The sequence below is a fragment of the Chrysochloris asiatica genome, unplaced genomic scaffold (assembly GCF_000296735.1).
Source record: "Chrysochloris asiatica unplaced genomic scaffold, ChrAsi1.0 scaffold00034, whole genome shotgun sequence".
Taxonomy (NCBI): Eukaryota; Metazoa; Chordata; class Mammalia; order Afrosoricida; family Chrysochloridae; genus Chrysochloris; species Chrysochloris asiatica.
This window is the reverse complement of record NW_006408552.1, coordinates 14,733,118-14,751,798: the sequence shown is the minus strand read 5'-3', so window position 1 is coordinate 14,751,798 and position 18,681 is coordinate 14,733,118. Positions and strand designations below refer to the sequence as shown.

Genomic DNA, 18,681 nt, shown 5'->3' with positions numbered 1-18,681 from the left:
GAAAGCTTTTAAGTCTGTCTTCTGCCTATAACTGATTGGAATACCTAAAATGGGGCTACCTGCCCAGTGAAGGCTTTCTGCAGAGCCTCTGCAATACATAAGATTATAGGTGGAATCCTGAACAGCATCCAGAATCTTCAGAGGTGGGCAATTTCCACTTCAAAGGACAGGCAGACCAGCCTGGAGCAGGTAGAAGAACAGAAGATACTTCTTGAAAGAAAGACTGACAGGTAAAATACAAAACAATATAAACAGACTGACTGAGTACTATAAGAACAAGTGAGTTGCTAGCCCAGGAGACATCAAGGCAAGTGGTCAGGTCCTCTCAGAGCAAACCCTCTTCCAAGACTAAGATTCAATGGGAATATACGCTCTGATTGGTGACTACGCTCGTCACCGTTAAGGGGAAGTGAGGGAAAAACAGCAATGAAGCTGCAAGCTAAGCCCTATAATATTCAGTAGACTTCTGTGAACCTGGGTGGAGACCTGGTTGGTCAGCAGTGTGGCAAGACCTGGGGACTCTTGGGCCCAGAGTCAGTGACATAGCCACAGAAGACTAGAGTGGTGAGTGAAGCGTCCAGCTGATAAGAGAGGGCATATCCACAAGAACACCCAAACTTGCAGATAATACCCACTTGACCTGGCTTCAATGACTGGATGATCAAGATCTCAACTAGAAGAAGAAAAGGAAAAACAGAGAGTAATCTGATACAATTTGATGAACTTGACCTACACCTACAGATGTAGTAACTCAAAAGAGGGAACAAGTCTTTACATCGAGGATCAATCCTCCATATACAGAGAAGACAGGGATGGGCAACTTGGACACTGGCTACCCGAAATGGGGGGGCTACAAAGGCAAGAAGTGACTGGCTTACAAGCTTTCAAGAGGGAGCCTAGATCCAGAGGGCGTGGAGCAAGGTAGAATTTCCACTTAGTAGTATCCAATCTGTCTAGGTGGGGCTGATGAAATGTGGATAGGTCTCTTGTGATACAATAATGAATAACTGTTATCAGGACTACTTGTGAAGGTTGCAAATGTAAAGGTAGACGTTTTGTAGCAAGGAGGGGAGTGAATAACTTTGCAGTCTAGGAGCGAAGAGCAGGACCCTACCCAGAGAAGCAGTGATGCCAGAGGTGGAGGCAGAGGCGATGACGTGGAGAGATGGCACAATTAAGGACTTTAGACCCAGAGAGGGAGAGGGGCTGTGTGCTGATGACCAGGGGGTGCGGGGTGGGGCAGGCTTGCAGAGTATACCCTTTGGTTGGTTGATGCAGGGAGGGGATTGTAACCATGGCAACGAAAGATACGCTATAGAATAGGATGAATGTAAAACTAATGTTTTCCCATGTAAACTACAATATAATTCACAAGAAAACGTTAAAAAAAAAAAAAAAAAGATAATGGAAATTTCCCCATGAAGTCCTTTCTGGTATATACACACACAAACACGCCCAAGGACTGACTCCACATGTGGAAACTTACCCTCCAGAATTGTCCGAGCACGCGTGCAGGGTACACTCACTGGTGTGTGTGTGTGATGGCTGGGCACATTGTAGTTGTCATCAGGAAGGCTACGAATAGCTGAAGAATATGTGGGGAACCTCTACACAGACAGTACGGAAGAAGAGACTTTGAGGAAATCCGAACTGTTAAGGGTGAGAAGCAAGGGCAGTGGCTCCAAAGGTGCCAATACTGGGCATGGGCGTGGACACATGGCAGCAGGTGGCAGAGACATGGGAGGACATGCAGGGAGAGACAGGAGTGGGGAAGAGTGGCAGGTGACTCTGCAGTAAATATGTGAACAATAGGATGCATGCAGGGACGAGGTCCAATGCAAGGAGGGAAATTGGTCAGATATGTACAGAGAATAAACTATTCAATACAAGCTGTCACTGTTGGGTGAGGGCACCCTGTACTGAATGGAGATGGGAGTGCTGAGGTCAAGCTGTGTCTGGAACCCTTGGTGCCTTCTCAGGTCAATTCCTGCCAGGCAGGCGCAGGACAGCAGCTCCAGGGCCTTTCAGGATGGTGGTGTGCAGGTGGACCCCTTGGACCAGGCAGGGAGCCTGGCCCTCATGGGCAGAGTCTGCCAGTTCTTTAACCTTCTCCCTTCCCCAGCTGGAGGTGGCTCTGCTCTGCCCTGCCCCTAGGGCCTGGAAGAGGGATCAAAACTGACCGAACTACATTGAAGGGGACTGGTGGCAAAAGTCCCTCACACTAGCCTTTTGTTTTCAGCCCAGGCCTTGGTAGACCCCCAGCAGGATGAGTGTGACAGACCATTCCCAGGTGGGGAGCACTGATAGGAATAGGGATGCTCTCTCTGGGGTCAAATCCTGCAGCTGCTCTGACCCCAAATCTTATCACTCCCAAGGAAACCTGACAACGTGCCACCTCAGATCCTTTTGCTGACTGTGCAGAGACGAGAGCAAGTATGTAGTGCACCAACGTTTATTTACAAAAAACCCAAGTTACATTATGATACAGGCTTTTTACACACAGTAGTTTAAAAGAAATGGCTAGTTTATGCATTTTTACTACTGGTAGGTAAAGAAAAACCTTTAATAAACTACATATTCATTTTTCCGCTATTTTCATACAAAGTGACAGGACATGCACTTTGACTTCATTGCAATGTGCAAACACTACACGCCCCCTCTCCGGTTTTAAGGCAAGTGAAGTGGACTGTCATGACCCAGAGGGGAAAGGCATGGGCTCGTGCCATTTCTGAAACCAGGACCGTTCTGGGGTTTCCTGTCACTGTGCGTGCCATGCCACTGGCAGGTTTGTCAGACAGTGCCCTGGTCCCTGTCAGTAGCACACCTTCCTGGCCCCACTCCAGCACGAGGGCCAAGGAGGAAGACCAGGACAGGGTGGTCAGCTTGGGGGGGGTGGGGAGGCGGCGGGCAGAAGCAGCTCCCTCACAGCCAAGTGTGGCTGGCACTGTGAGCCCCGCTTCACAAAGGACCAGTACTTGCTTGTTCAAATATGGGGAATCCGCTGAAGAGGCCGGGTCCCCGGCTGAGCCCCTCTACAATGGCAGAGCAATGTTAGGGCTGTGGCTGTTGTCCTGCAGCAGGTCCAGAACCAGCTAGTTCCCTCATTCTTGCCCTGGACCCACACACCATGTGGCAGAACCCAGGACCCTAGCTAAGGTGGCTCAAGAGATCCCCTGTAGGCTCTGGGGGAACTATCACTGGTGGGTAGGGTGGGACATACTTGAGGCTAGCTACCCCACCTGGCTAGGGGTCAGTGGCTGCCCACCACTTCCAGATCCTTTCTTAGGGAAGCAGCAGGAACAAGCTTTCTAAGGTACTTCACAAAGTTGTGACAGGACCCCAAGGCACGCTGTGGCACCCCCACAGATGGCAGCGTGTCAGAAGGCACTGGTTACTAGACTGGTACCCAAGCAGGGAGTGGGGTGTGGCTGACAGATGGGGAACGGCCTGAGAAGCCTTGTCAATGCCCTAAACCCTCACTCATGCCTGGTGCCAGCCTTTCCATCTTGTCCCCTTACCCTAGCCCCAATGGCCACCTGTCCCTATCCCACATCCTGGGAAAAGGCAGAAAGAACAGGGGTCTTAGGAGGCATTGTTTTCTATTTTAATCCTTGTAACACATGGAAGAAGAAGTTGTTGGGCAGCAAGTGCACATGGCAGGTGGGCCTTGGGGTACAGGAATCCCAGGAGCCACATGGTACCCACCTGCAGGCAAGCCTTGCGGATGGTGTCGGAACTGTGCTAAGGTTTCCAAATTGTGCATCTCTCAACCCCTTGGGGCACTTGGCTCACCCTTCCTGAGGTCTGGGTATGCGTGCACACATCACACAGTGAGGACCGACACTTGCTGGGATGTGACAAGCTTGTTCACAGTTGAGCAGTCAGAAGCATTGAGCCTCTGCTCTGCAAGGGTGCTCGGGGATAGGCCCCCCATGTTGCTCAAAAGGCCCAGCTGACAGGACACGACCAAGGGGAATGGAAGGTGGCAGTAATCCCTGCCCATGGCTCCACAGCTCAGATTCCTGCCTACATTATCTATCACTGAGAGGACATAAGAAGGAAGGACCCCAGGTGAGCCAGTCTGGCCTTGCCAGCAGGACACCTCTTTGAAGACACTCCCTCCCACCCTAACCACAAGGGAAACACTGCTCACTGTGCAGCTGTGGTCAGATCTGATGGCCAGAAGAGTAGCGAGAAGTCTCCCTGGGGCCTGGGTACCAGAGCAGTGTCCTGAGGCGATGCAGCTGATAGTCACATGTAGGGAGGGCAGGAAGGACCCACTGAGCCCATGGCTGCAATGGGCAACCCTCAAGGAAGGAACACGAGAGGGGCAGCTGGCAAGACCTGCCTCTCCTGGGTCCACACTGTCCTAATTTTTGGAGCAGTGTGGGCTGGAAAGGCAAGTCCTCCCTGTTGTCTGCCAGGGGCCAGGGAATCCATGTCTCTCCACAGGTGACTTGAGGGACATGGTCGGGAGGGTGGCAGGCCTCTTGAGGAGAAGTGTCTGGTGCTGGATGCCCTGGAGACCAGACTAAGCCTGTAACAGATGCCCAGAGCCCCCAGCCTGCCCTACTTCAGTTCTAGAAGGCAGAAGCCCTTCAAGAAGAGGCAGGAGAAAGCCCCTCCTCCGAGAACCAGAGCTAACCCCACCACACAGAAAGCGTCAGAGGAGCCCTTAGTGCAGGCAGGTTCAAGGAAGGTGAAATGTCTCCTCAAAACGCCCAGCCTCCACAGACCTATGAGGGCAGCTCAGGCTGGAGACTTAGTCCTCGGGGGGGGGCTGCCCACGGAAGAGGGGACATCAGAACCGGTGCCTCGGCTGAGGACCAAAGTGCATGGGCAGGTTGTGCTCCAGGGGAACGTTGATGGGAGCAAAGTCGTAATTGACCCGCATGTTGGGCAGAGGGGGTACATAAGGTGCCGGAATGGGGCCCATGTTGAGGGGGAAGTTATTGAACATGGGTCGCACTGGTGGCAAGGGGAAGGGGGGGTGCACAAAGGCATAGGGAGGGATCTGTGGCTGGTGCAGGTTCTGTGGGACAGGCCTGGGCAGGACTTCGATTCTCTGGACTTTTTCCGGAGGCTTCTCTAAGGGGGGCCCAATGCGTTTGAAGGTGTTCTCTGAAAGGATAGAAGATGATTCAGTTCAGAAAGACATGCTAACACCTACTTGATTTGGAACCGGGGCTGTCTGTCCTGACCATACTTCTCTGGGGGGGTACTAACAAGTTAGTGCAGGGCAGATGTACCTGAAGTAGTGCACAGAGCCCAGGGACCCATTGACTTCAGCATTACTCTTATTAACCCTGAGCACACACCAACATGATGCAAACAAATGCACACACCATGCACAGCTCCACAATGCACACACGTCCCCTCACATACATGTACACCCCGCACACACCAGTCACCACTAGAAACCAAGCACAGCAAGCACTGAATTCCAGGGCAGTCAGCCACCCTGGAAGATCCCACACTATCGCTCAGAAGAGGGAGGGCGTATGTGGGAAGTCTGCTTTGAGAATGAGAGGGCCTTACAAAGGCCAACCTGAAGAGGAGTGGGCCAGGTTCCTCTTCTAGTCCTCCCTCATTTCAGTCCACCCAGACCTCCCTGCTGTCATGTCACTATGTGGACTCTCCCTAGGGACCACCTAAGGGGTAAGCACTCTCAGGCTGGATCAAGTGCTGAAATCTCCAAGGAGGGTCAGCAGATAGAACCTAAGGGGTTCCTTGATCTCCCAGAATCCATGCTGTGGCTTTTGTGGGCCCCCAACAAGGGATGTTGTTGTTGGGGGCCAGCACAGGGATGCTGGGCCAGGCCTGGTGCTGGGGCCAAACTTGCCTCCATTCTTTCTCTTCTGTTCCTCCTCAGCTTCCTTCTGGATTTCCTCAATGAGTTTCTCATCATCTTCCTGAAAGACAAGCCGTGAGATGAATGAGCTACCAACATGGTGACTGCAGTGTGCGTGCCACTGGTGGGGACAGCGGCAAAGCTGGCTCAGCCAGAAATCTTTGCTGATTAGGGCTCAAGCCCACACATTGCCACACCTACTCCGTCACCAGGTGGGTGGTGTGCCCAGAAAAATATGGGCAGTGGAGTCTATAAGCAGGCAGCCAGCAGGACTGTTGGTAAGCAGAAGGCAGGCTTGAAGAGAGGTGCATCTGGAAGTTTCTGGTCCTGAGTCTGTAAACTGAGCACAGCAGTCCTTTGTGCAGAGCCTGGTGAGTCTCATCAACTCGGAGTTAAGCTGGACAGAGGTCCTCTCAGTACTGCCAGCCCGGGCTAGCCTTTAGCTCCTAGACCATCGTGGGCAGTAAAGCGAGTGAGCAGTGGCCTGCCAGGTTAAGAACAATCCCACCCCAGACTGCACCGCTCCTTCCCAGATGCAACTCAACAAACCTGGAACTGGGAATTTCATTCAACACAGGTGTCCTGAGTGTCAACTGGGCTAGACACTGTCCTATATTTATAGATTAAACTCTCGAGCATACACACGGAATTAACACACATTTACATACTAAATCACTGTTTGATAGATAAGAAAATGTTAGAGCAGAGAGGCCCTAGAAATCCTAGTCAACTCACTCTGGTTCTCCAGGTCTCTGACAGCCAACAATGGGTTTGAGCTGCATGACCTCAAAGTCGGCTTCCCAATGCTGATGTTGGGAAATTCTTGTCACATACCCAAGTCTTTCTCAGCAAAAGGAGCCTCATCTGGTCAGGGGCTCTGAGCAAGTCTAGATGGAGAGGAAAGCTATGAATAGAGAGGCACAGGTAAGATCCCATCACGCATTTCAGAAACTAGTGAACACCTAGCTCACCAGAAAATCACGAATCTGGGAGCTCCGATGGCATCTTGTCCACCACCTTCCAGGTACTGAAGAAAAATCGCTTCCCAAAGCTCCAAGATGTGGCCATTAGGCCTATTTGTGAATACTCTAAAGTAGGGAATGGTCATCCTACAAAAATTGGTCACTAAGGAAATCAACAGAGAAGGCTCCAGTAATTCAATCAAGTTTGGTGGACACAGCTTGGAAGGACTCCAATGAGCTCAGGTTAGATTTTAATTGCCTAGACGACAAGCTGAGACGCTTCTGGCTAAGATCAAGAATACACTGATGACTAACAGAGGAAAACTGCCCCAATGGGGTTTCTTTAAGGGAGCAGAGTGCTAGGTCTTTCCTCCTGTGAAGCTGTTCAGTGGTTTTAAACTGCTGACCTTTCAGTTAGCAGCTGAGCACTTAACCACTGTGCCATCAGGGCTCCTTAAGGATAGATTGTTGTTAGTCGTTGTTAAGTGCTGTCGAGTTGGTTCTGACTCATGGCGAACTTGTTGTATAGGTTTCTGAGGAGCAGCTGGTAGGTTTGAACTGTTAACCTTGTGGTTAGCAGTCCAGTGCTTATCCTACCGTGCCACACCAGCATTCCTAAGGGGTAGATTAGATTCTGGAAAACCTTTCCATTTTGGTACCAGTTGGCAGGTCTGGAGAATAAGTAAAACAGGAGAGTGAGCAAGAGCCTGGGGGAGCAGGTGGAGTGGTGGTCCTAATGTCTCGGTTTAGTGCCCCCAGTATGTTCCTGGCCTTGTGAAGTCCCTGTGCCTCAGTCTGTACAAGGCAGTGTTGTAAGGATGGAATGATCCAAGGCAGAGAAAGTGAATTCTCATTACTTAGGAGCAGGAAAGCTGTGGAAAATGGCAGGAATTAAGATTCTGAAAGAAGAGAGATTTCAAGTAAAAGTGACAGAGACTGGGAGAGACCTCAATGCTTTTTAAGTGGCTCCTTCATGATAGAGCAAGACAGGTTTCTCAGTTCTGGTCATTTATGAATAACAACACTTTGTCTACATTGATCAGCATCAGCATCACAACTGTTCCCCCTACCATCACCACCTACATGAGGCATGGATTGCTTACATACGGCCTTTCTAGCCATGGTTTTGTAACTGCTACCAAATGATTGAGTGGGACCATGCAAATGAGGTGCTTGTAGCCCACCAAGGCATGGCACCCTGTGGGGGTGGGACCATGTAAACAAGGTGTATGGAACCTTAATGAGAGGATTGGTTAGTTTTGCTGTCCCACTAGGCTTGAATGAAGCACCACAGAAACAGACTAGGGGGATCTCACTACTACTAAGAAGAGCCAAGGATGGAGTGCATCCTTTGACCCCAGAGTTCCTACGCAGAGCAGTAATATGAGACTGCAAAAAGCCGTGGCAGAGAACCAGTGGTGGTAACAGAAAGAAGCAGGACAGTGCCCTACACGGTACAGTGGGCTTCTTGCCCACAGAATAAGAGCAGAGTGGTTTCCAACTGAGGCTTACTGACTGAATGGGTGCTAGCTAGTCTAACAACTGCCTGAGCAGAGAAGAAGTGAAGCTGAGGGTAAGAGAGGTGCTTGCCTGTGGGTATGGCTGAGAAGCTCTCCTGATGGAAGAACTGTATCTGGAATCTTTCCTCATCTAGAATTGTAAATCGATTACTTCCCTAATAGATTACATCGCCTGTGGGTTCCAGGTGGCCATTGTAAGGAATTGTCGAAGCCAGCAGAATGCCTTAAAAGAAGCAGCTGGTGTCAGTATTGGTGAAAGGGTTGGAAGTTGAAGGAATATCCGACCTTTACCTCATAAGGATCAGCTTTAGGCCAATGTTGATGGTGAAGTTAGAGGAGGCCAGATGATAACTATCATTCCCCAAATTTCCACATGGCAACCTGGAGAGCATTGGTCACAGCTAACTGAGGTGGGGACCCCAGTGTCACTTGGATCATCTTCCTAAAGAAAAGTCTACAGAAGACAGCAGCAGCAGGTGCTCTGGCTCCTGCCCTGTGCTCACTTGATTTAAAATGTTGGGTTGCTTCTTTCAGCCCATGCATGAGTCCTGCATATCCCTGTGCAGAGGCACCATACTGGACATGCAGGGAAGACCACGGTAGGACAAGCCCCTAGTGTGTGGAGCTGGCACTGTTGGGCTGTGATCACAATTGTGCCCGACATTCCTTGGAAGCAGACAATCTGACTGTGTTAAAGGCTCGCCCACTCCTCCCTCAGACTCTCTTGTGATATTCCTAACAGAACAAGAGCAGCTCCTTGCAGTGGGAGCTCCCAGGCCTCTGGCTTTGTGGAGGGTGGGTCCACTCAGCGCACTGCCTCATGGTCAACAATGCCACCTGTCTTGTAGTATGTTTAAATGTTCTTGATACAAGTTTGGCTCAGAATAAATCCAACCTTCCCTAGGGTGGTGGCAGAGGGCCAAAACCAGGGGTTCCTGTCTGCCAGCAGTCACATTAACTCATGGCAGATACCCAGACTGAACTCGATTCCTTCCTGTGAGAGCAGGGGGTGGCTTGGGGTCCTGAGGAGACAAAGCCACACTCTGCCTTGTTGAGTGTACTCCAGGGTTACATGTTCTAAAATCTACTCTTTTCCTGGGAGGCAGTGTCTTGGGATTCTAAGTGTTGCCACACAACGAGGAATGATTTTTACAAGGTATCACAAGGCGAGTCTCAGTTATACCTATACTTCGGGTGAGCTGGCTCCGATGTCCACTCTCTCCAATAGGCAAGAGTCACAGGACACTATATTTAGTCATTTGAACCAAAGGAATCTTTTGCTTGTCTAAGAGATTACATTTTCAGCCATCAGTTTAACTCTAAGGGGAAGATGCCTTACTTCACTTGGGGTGGAAGTTACTTTCACATTTGTTGTCCTTAAGCATCTTAACTTCCTCAAATCAAGAGCAAAGAGTGTCAAATGGGAACCTAATTTGCTGTGTAGACTTTCACCGAAAACACATTATTTAAAAAAACAAAAAAAAAGTTAAGGCGGGTCTTGGGTTTGATTTTGAGACTGATTAGGCAGACTGGTCTCTTCTCAGAATGCTGGTGGGGTTTCGGCCTGGGTGACATATGGGACTGTGGGGTCCTTTGTAGAAGAGGTTCCATGGGACATATTCTAGGCATATCCTGAGTGAGCCCCACAAAACTCAAGGTGAATAAAGAACTTGCCATTTGGGGTAGAAGAGAGTAGCTGAAATACTGTCCTCCACTTTAAGCTCACGCCATGTTCCAGGGTGGAGCAAGGGGCCACGGAACTCAGGTGCTGCCCACAGCTAGGTATGCCGAATCCCACTAGTTTCTGACAGAGAGGACACAGGGCAATGCGATGCGAAGTCTACAGTCCTGGGGTTTTCTAAGCCAGACGGAACTAGGAGCCTATTCATTTGTAAAACAGGTTTGCTGTGGGAGGTTCTCCTCTAGGGCCAAGTTGAGTACCTTCTGAGGACAGCAGTGATAAAGCTGCTGGTCGACACAGATCTACACCACATTTCCTTCTACGCCTGGCCCTGCCCCATCATATATTTGTTTCATCTTCCTAACAAGCTTTAGTAGTTGGGTGCTGCTAATTCACCCCCACACCACAAAAGAAGCTGAGGCCCAGTGAGGCTCGAACTCCAGCGGTCTCATCTCCAAGCCTGTGTACTTTACTACTCGAGCTGGCAACCACAGAAACCAGCCAGCTGTGAGGGCGAGCTTCAGAGAACTGTTTGCCTGCCCTGTGCACAATGTCACAGGGGACTGTTTTCAGTGCCTGTCTTGTTCTAAAAAGAGTGCATCCTACCCTCTTTGAAATATAATAGGGCTCCTTCTCTCTGGGATGGGCAGAACATGATTCTTCCGAAGCCCTATTTTCACCACTAAATAAAAGACAAGGAGCAAGGCAGGCAGAACACCACCCCTGAGGAAGCAGCATCATGCCAGTCAAGTCCTGGAAATGTTTAGGCTATCATTCTAATTTCCTTGGGCTCAGTTCTCCCAAGAAATACAGGTGCCATCCTTTACAGGGTCCACCCACAGTGGGAGTAGGGAACTTGAGGGGTCCCACACAGCTCACTGTAGTTTCCCACTATGGTGTTTCACTGAGGTACAGAGGGTTAACGAGCACAATGGGTTGCTAAGTCTCTAATCCTGGAAACCAGGGTGCTGCAGGTTGCTGTTCCTGAGGACGGAACCAAAGTTCCAGTGTCTCCTCACTGACACGCCTTCTCAAGGGGTTGCAAATGACCTGAAGGCCATGGGGTCCCACAGAATTTTCTCTTCCGGACCCTTTCTTGTTCCACACAAAAACAAGGTTTTTAAGTACACACACAATAATATCCAGCTTTTCTTAACTGGTAATTAATATATATCCATTAAACCAAGTTTTTAGGGAAAAAGTTGAAAAAAAAAAATGATTATGGAGACGCACTCTAGAAGAGCAGACTGTACGCCTGCGCATTGATTTAGTTGACACGCACACTCCCAGTATCTCTCTCAGCCACAGACGAGTAGCCAGGGTCTTCCCCTAGAGGAAACTGAAGCCTAGAGGAAGATCACCAGGGGTGGTGAGAGATGAATCAGGCCCAGCACAGGCCCAACTGCTGCCAGCCCTGGCAATGCCTCTGCTCCTACAGTTTGGCCTTACAGAGCCTGGACTGGCCAGCAGTCAGTGGACGGAAAGAGCCTATCCACCAGCTCGGCCTCACCTCTGCCTGCACTTGGGTGGGAGCTGAGGGGAGAGTGGCAGTTGGGGGGACAATGATGTGGGTGGGGTAACACCCAATGGTCCCAGAGAGCGGCTGAGAGCATCCCTTCACTTCTCTGCCCTCCATCTGGCTCTGTGATGTCAATTGTATAGACTGGTCCTTTCTGACAAGTTAGGCTAAGTGGACAAGGAGGAGCAGACACTGCCCAGCAACCACACTGTCCAAGAAGGGCAGGGCCTTCACAGGCAGTGTGAGCAGACATTACGCTGAAACATTGGGGAGAAATCCTGTGCCTACTGCTACCCACAGTCACTTTGGGAAGTTACACACTTGAGGGACCCGGTACGGGAAGCAAGCAGCACCCAATGGGGCTCCTCTGTCTGCAGCGGGTGTCCACAGCCACCAGCGTACTGCAGACACATAGCTGAGGTGAAGAGAGCTTTAAATAAAGACCCAAGCTGGCTGCATCTATTGGGGAGGAGGTTCTATTTCCATTTGCTGACTTCCTCTGAGCTCAGCAGGATGCAGGCAGTGCAAGGCCAGACCCAGTGATTGGGACACGCAGGCTTCACAGAGAGGGGGACAAGGCCCAGCTAGGACATGTGTTGGGTGCGTGGTGTGTGGCAGGTCTGGTCTCTTGAGAAACATACTGCAGGTAGTTAGGGAGGGAGCCAGAACCCACGGGACAGGTTTCAATTAAGGAAGGAAGGAAAACACTCAATCCCAGAACTCGTCCCTCACGGTGAAGGCCTGGAGAGGAGACCCTGAAGAGGATAAGTAGATAAAAGGGGAGGGAAAGAGAATAATTTCACAAACCAGATATTTCCATTAATCAGCAGCCACAAGCTGTTGGTTTCCCTAAATAGATGCCTGTGCACTTGGCACAGAGACATTCTTGCCTAAGCTCTTCACTGTACTTTGTAGCTGTTGTTTTTCCAAATGTTCCTAGTCCTTGGGTTGGCTGCCCACGGCCTACTGCCTATGAACATGGCTCAGAGGGGATGGGAGACATCTCTCCTTGATGGAGCTTTTTCTCTTAAAATGCATGTCAACTGCTGCCCACCCAGCAAAGCCATTTGTGGGGCGGGGCTGGGATCCAGAGCTGTCCAGCCACAGCTGTTGTGAATAAACTGGCAATGATTTCATGAAAGGCTTCTCAAGAGCTGAGATTCAGTTTCAAATGATTCCCAGATCAGCTGCAGATAGCCAGAGCAATGACAGACCCCAGCTGTCCCCCCACCATTTCCCCTGCAACAGGAAATGGGGGAGCTGGTAGAGGGGAGAGCAGTTGGTGCGGCATATGCTGTGCAGCTGCGGGGAGCAGTCCCCACAGGGCTAGACGGTGCTTTGGGGAAGACGATGCTGCCCATTCTGCTGTAGGCAAAGAAGATAATGGGAGAAGATGCTGGGCGATGTGCTGGGGCTGAGGAAGACACTCCAGGTTGTATTGGCTATCTAGCGCCTCTCTGTCAGGGACGCCTCCTCCATGTGGGCGGGAGGCTTATAGGTTTTATTTTGACTATGGGCAGGGTCAAGGACTGTAGCGGCTGGAAATGACTGAAGAAGATATGCATGATAGTCTGTGTTTACTGGATTGAGGAGAGGTGCTAACCCCAGTCAGCTGTCTCCTTGTAAAGGTCCTCATGTACATCCCTCACTGCCGAGGTGTTGAGAGCTGCCAGGTCATTCCTACCATTTCCCATCTGCCTGATGGGATGCAGCCACTCGAGGGTCTTGGCCTTCTGAAGGCTGCCTGGTAGACCACGTGTCTGCAACCCTACCACAATGGCTCAGAAGGCCTGGAGGTGATCAGGATATGGGGTGCAGCTTGGCTTCTCTGAGCCCAACTTTCACTGTGGGGGGTGTGTGGAGATCACAGTCACAGTTGACATGGGACAAGGAAGGCCTCCAACGCAGTCACGGGGCTGTCATTACACTCAGTCTAGCACTGCTGCTGTTTAGATACTGACCAGGATGTGAGCTGCAATGTGGACAATACGGGGTTGCCTTCACTGACCTGCTGCTCTTAGGAAAAAATAAATTAGTCATGAACCCAAAGTCTAGAATCTCTCTTCTTACCAGGCTCCCACCTCTTCCTCCTCAGTCTTTTTCTTACCACCTGGACCTGGATATGCATGCTCTTCCCTGGCAGCTCAAATAGAAGTCATGGGTGCCTGGCCCCCACCTAGGCCTCAGGAATCAAGGCTATGCTCCCCAATAAGGATGTTGGCTCCAGAGGTGCTGGAGCACCAAGGGATGGAGGTGGGGGTGGTAGTCAGCAGAGAATAACTGAATGGGATGCTATTTGTTTCTCCTCGACAAATCTGGACTATTGCCATCTGCTTGTAGGTGTTATCCAAAGAATCAAACACACTGTTAAATTATTAAGTGCCACTGAGTCAGTTCTGAGTGACAGCGACCCTGTTATGGGGTTTCTGAGGCCATTCATCTTTGTGGAAGCAGAAAGCCTCATCTTTTTCCCACAGAGTGGCTGGTGGGCTCAAACCACCAACATTGTGGTTTGCAGTCTAGCACTTATCCTACAGAGCCACTGTGTTCCCCAAATCAAATACATTAAAATACATATAAATGCTAGGTTCAATCTACTGCGACTGGGCAAAGTGAACTGAGGCAGTTTAATCAGAGGGCCAGGCTTCTAGAGTGGCGCCAAACTACAGTGGTTGTGAGCTTATCATGCTTCCAAGTTTTCCATGAAGAAGAAAAAAAAAAGGTACTACAGAAACCAAGTCTCTGCAGTTTTCCTTAGCCAAGCCCCATGGCAAATGTAGACTTCAGAGATCACACTGTAACACTCTTCTCATGATTTAAGAATCCAGACTGAAAGTCCCATCAAGGCAAGCTTAGAAGTTCCCCCACGACTTAGACTGGTGTCCGTCCAATCATGGGAAAGAAACTAAAGATTTGGCCTCTGACACCTTAGACGTCTCTTCCCATCAGAAAATCATGTTTGCAGGTGTGGATTTGGGCTCTGAAGGCTGCCCTCAACTCAAAACACGGCGTGTGCTTCGCTGTCCTCTGCTACTTCTTCCTCAAAACACAAATAAAAGAAGTGATCTGTTTTTCTTTTTGTTTGGGAAGTGTCAATGGGGTCAAAAAAGATTTTTATTAGTCAGACTGTAGCTGCTAAACCCATCTCTGGACTATGTAATTCTTTCTTGTGATGACGGGCTAGTTCAGCAACTATGAGAATATCTCTTTTATAAGATACTTGATTAAATGTTTTTGGGTTACATTTGACTAAAGAAAGAATAAAAAGCATTCTTTTAACAAAGAAAGAGTGTTAGTATTCACAATGCTTGCTCTTTAAGGAGTAGTTAAGACCAGTTTCCTGAGGCATCTCAAATCATCAAGGATGAAGACTCTGCCCCTCCACAGCCCGCATGGGGACAACTCCTTCTTCCCTCACTGACAAACGTGTACTTCTTCCTCGTTGGCGTGTTAATGAAGCTGAGAACAGCTTGGTGACAGTGCAGGCTTTGTTTCCCTTGCCTTCTGAATGGCTTTGTGTTCTCAGAAGCTCCAACAGATGCTGGGCTGGAATTCACGCGGTGTCCTGGTGAGAGGCAAGGGAACTGGGCTGATCTTGGACAAGACTCTGCTCTGATGGGAACGGGATGAACGGAACACAATCTCTGGCTCTAGAGACCACAGAGAAACAGAGGCATCTGCATTCACCTGATCGTCCTTTCCAACTTGCATCTGAGCAAATACACAGCCTTTCTCAAGGCGGAAGATGACAATACCACAAGAAAACAAGAAGGCAGTCACAGCACCCAAACCAGGTGACCATTAGAAGGCTTTCTGATCGAGTCCATGTATGAGAGGAAACAGGTGGCAGGAGAAGGAACAACAGGAAGAAGGAAAAAACCCAGCACTAAGCCTGAGAGTTTGCTGCCCTCCCCAGAACGACAGAGCGTAGTCCTAGAACACTACTTGGGGATCCGGCTTAAGTTAAAGGATCCCTTTCTTCTGGAAGTTCTCAGCAGCAACCTGTAGGGCCCCATCGCTGGTTGGGATGGGCCTGAGGAAGACAAATGGCAGAACTCCTGAGGCCTGGGAACGTTTGTCAGCAAAGGTGATGTGCCATTCCTTCAGCTAACAGCAGAAGGATGCTGCAGTCTTTCTACTAAGAAAGGCCCTCTGCTACATTCATATCTCCTCAGTCATTGGATGAACAGCCTGGCTCAGTTCCCGAGCCTCAGAATCCAAAGCAATTTCTTTGAACCAACTGCCCACCTGATGAAGAAGCGGCTGTTACTTGATACAGTATTTCTGATACTGGTTTCGAGAGAACAAAGGATAGAGAGCCCACAAGGCCTTTTCCTTGGCTGGTCTGCACAATGTATTAATATACATTTGGATTAACAGCCAAATCTTTAATGATACAAGGGATTTCATATTCGAGGACAGATTTCCAGCTTCTCTGGAAAAAATCTGAAGACGCAGTAACTCTGAGCACAGTCCCCACCATGGCCAGTTACTATCTAATGAGCCTCCCCCACTGCCCATTCATCCATCACTGACATCACTGTCTGCCCCAAGGGTGATATGGGTCTGTGACCCCAGACCTACAAGAGGCTGTTTCCTCTGTAAGTATTTAAATATATATACAGAGCATCATCTTTGTAGTTGCATGCTATTTAAACCTGTTTTTTGGACATATCTTCTTTATACATTTTAATTAAAGAACAGTTTTAGGCTAAGAACATGTCTTGGAATACATTTTTGTAGTATGTAGAACTGTTAAGTCAAGGGTAGAACATATAATAATCCTGGTGTGACAATGCACGATAAGCACTGGATTATTAACCTCAAGGCCAGCAGTGCAAATCCACCAACTGCTCTTGGAAACCGTCTACGGAGTCACTCTGAGTTGGAAATGATTCGGTAGCACACAACAACAACACACACATTAAAATACTGGCTATGCACTCCCTACCTGCCACCAGTATCATTTATACTACCACCGACAGTGTGAGATGCTTGCTCACCAGCAATGAGAAATGTCTGAAAAATGCCTGCCCATCTGATAGGTGCTTCTTTGTTGGCATTTATCTACTAATTAGGAGTTGGCTGTTGTAAGACTGCAACAGATGCATGTTTGGTAGCTTTTTATTAAGCTTTCTTACTCATTTGTAATTTTTTTTTAATTTGCTCTATCCATTTATTTTCTACCCAGTTGGAGTGATGAGGTTGTGAACTGACTCCAACATATGAAAGCAAGTTAACAAAAGTATTGTTACTAAGGTCCCAGTGCGCATACATGCATGGGTGCACCAAGCTCTCTCTCAGTGATAAACTTGTTTCAGTCTCATTGGAGTGCTTTAAACAACAACAACAAAACCCTAAAAAAATACGTTGTGTAGAACATCAGCCAGTTCAAAGAACTGATCTTTCTGTCTTTTAAGCAAGACAAAAGCTACTGAAGAGGATTTTATGGAACAAATTGTAGCCTTAGATGAATCTTCCATTTACAATATGATCCAGAGAGCAAGGTCCAATCAAACAGTGGTCTCTAAGGGGATCTGCTGGACCAATTAAATTCAAGGCAGATAGATGAGCTCAGAAAGTAATGGCAACAATTTTTGGTGATTCCAGTGGGTAACACCTTGATGTTGTTGAAGCGTCACTGAGTAGGTTCTGAATCACAGTAACCCTGTATGGGGTTTCTGAGGAGTTGCTGGTGGGTTTGAATCGCTGACCTTGTGGTTAGCAGTCTAGTGCTAATTCTACAGTGCCACAAACAGGACTCCAACACCTTGATAGGCTTTCTCAAACAACACAGGACAATCATGGGGGCTTATAAGGAAGAAGTTTTAAGAATACTGGAAACCGCATGGGTGAGAAACAAGGCTAGGAAAGTTGCACACCAGATTTTTCCCCATCATAACAATGTACGTGATCATTCTTCAAGGACAGCAAGAGCTGTTTTATGAGAGTTTTACTGAGACATGCACTCATCCACCCTACAGCCTTTATCTTGCCCCTTCAAACTTCTTTTTATTTCCCAAACTCTAAGAACAGGAAAAATGAACATACTTTGAGTTCCCTTGAGGACGCCCAAATTGCCGTTTTAACATGGTGTCCATCAAAGAGGGCAGAATTCCTCAGGAAAGGACTAAGAGAGATGGAAACACTGTCTTTAGAAGGTTATAGACTTAGGGGAAGCATATGCTGAGAAACAATAGCTTCACATTGACATTTTTGTTTAATAAAAGTTTCTATGATTTTGTAGTAAAACATATTGACTTTTCTTGAATTGTTTTCCCTTCTTCCACAGCAATAGAGTTTTTAGCTGGATCCATGATGACCCAAAAGAAAGACATTGGACTGCACCCTCTTACAGTCGGAGAGGCCACATGATTAAATTCTGGCTAAAGAGAGCAAAACTTGAGCTAATGGAGGAAGACTTATGAACAACCTGTATATGCAGATGACACAACTTGTCTTCTGAAACTGAAGAGGATTTGAAGCAGGTACTAATTAATGAAGATCAAAGACCATATATACATATATATATATATATATCCTTCAGTATGGAATACAGCTCAACTTAAAGAAAACAAAAATCCTCACAACTACATCATGATAGGCTCAGAAAATACTGAAGTTAACAAGGATTTCATTTTACTTATATCCATAATCAAAACTCATGAAGCAGCAAAAAAATCAAACAATATATTGCAGTGGACAAAACTGCGAAAGACCTCTTAAAAGCGTTACAAAGCAAAGATGTCATTTTGAGGACTAAGGTGCACCTGATCCAAGCCACGACATTTTCAATCGCCTCCTATGCATGTGAAAGCTTAAGAACTAATAAATAAGGAAGACCAGAAAAGAAATGATGCACTGGAGTTATGGTGTTGGCAAAGAAGAACAAACCAATCTGTCTTGGAAGAAGTACTACCAGAATGCTCCTTAGAAGTGAGATACCCTAAGTGTACATCAGCAGAAGAATGTTTAAACAAACTCTGGTACATAATACAATAGAATATCATGCAACATTGAAGAATAATGATGAATCTGCAAACCTGGAGGACAGGATGCTAAGTGAAATTAGTCAACTGTGAAAGGACAAATATTGTATGAGACTACTGTTACAAAATGTGAAGAAAGGTTTTCTTGAAAAAAACAAA

The 18,681-nt window shown here is 48.2% G+C and overlaps 1 protein-coding gene across 4 annotated transcripts in view; it reads right to left on the bottom strand.

The window, feature by feature from the left end:
• Positions 1-4,794: 4,794 nt before the first annotated feature.
• Positions 4,795-18,681, bottom strand: part of RNF216 (ring finger protein 216) — a 156,731-nt gene continuing 142,844 nt past the window's right edge. For all 4 annotated transcript variants that reach the window (XM_006859771.1, XM_006859772.1, XM_006859769.1 and 1 more), the window contains 2 exons: positions 5,843-5,912; positions 4,795-5,121 (listed from right to left, as the gene is read on the bottom strand). In XM_006859771.1, the coding sequence (XP_006859833.1) occupies positions 4,802-5,121; positions 5,843-5,912 (390 nt within the window). In that variant the 3' untranslated portion in view covers positions 4,795-4,801. The remainder of the gene's footprint in view (positions 5,122-5,842; positions 5,913-18,681) is intronic.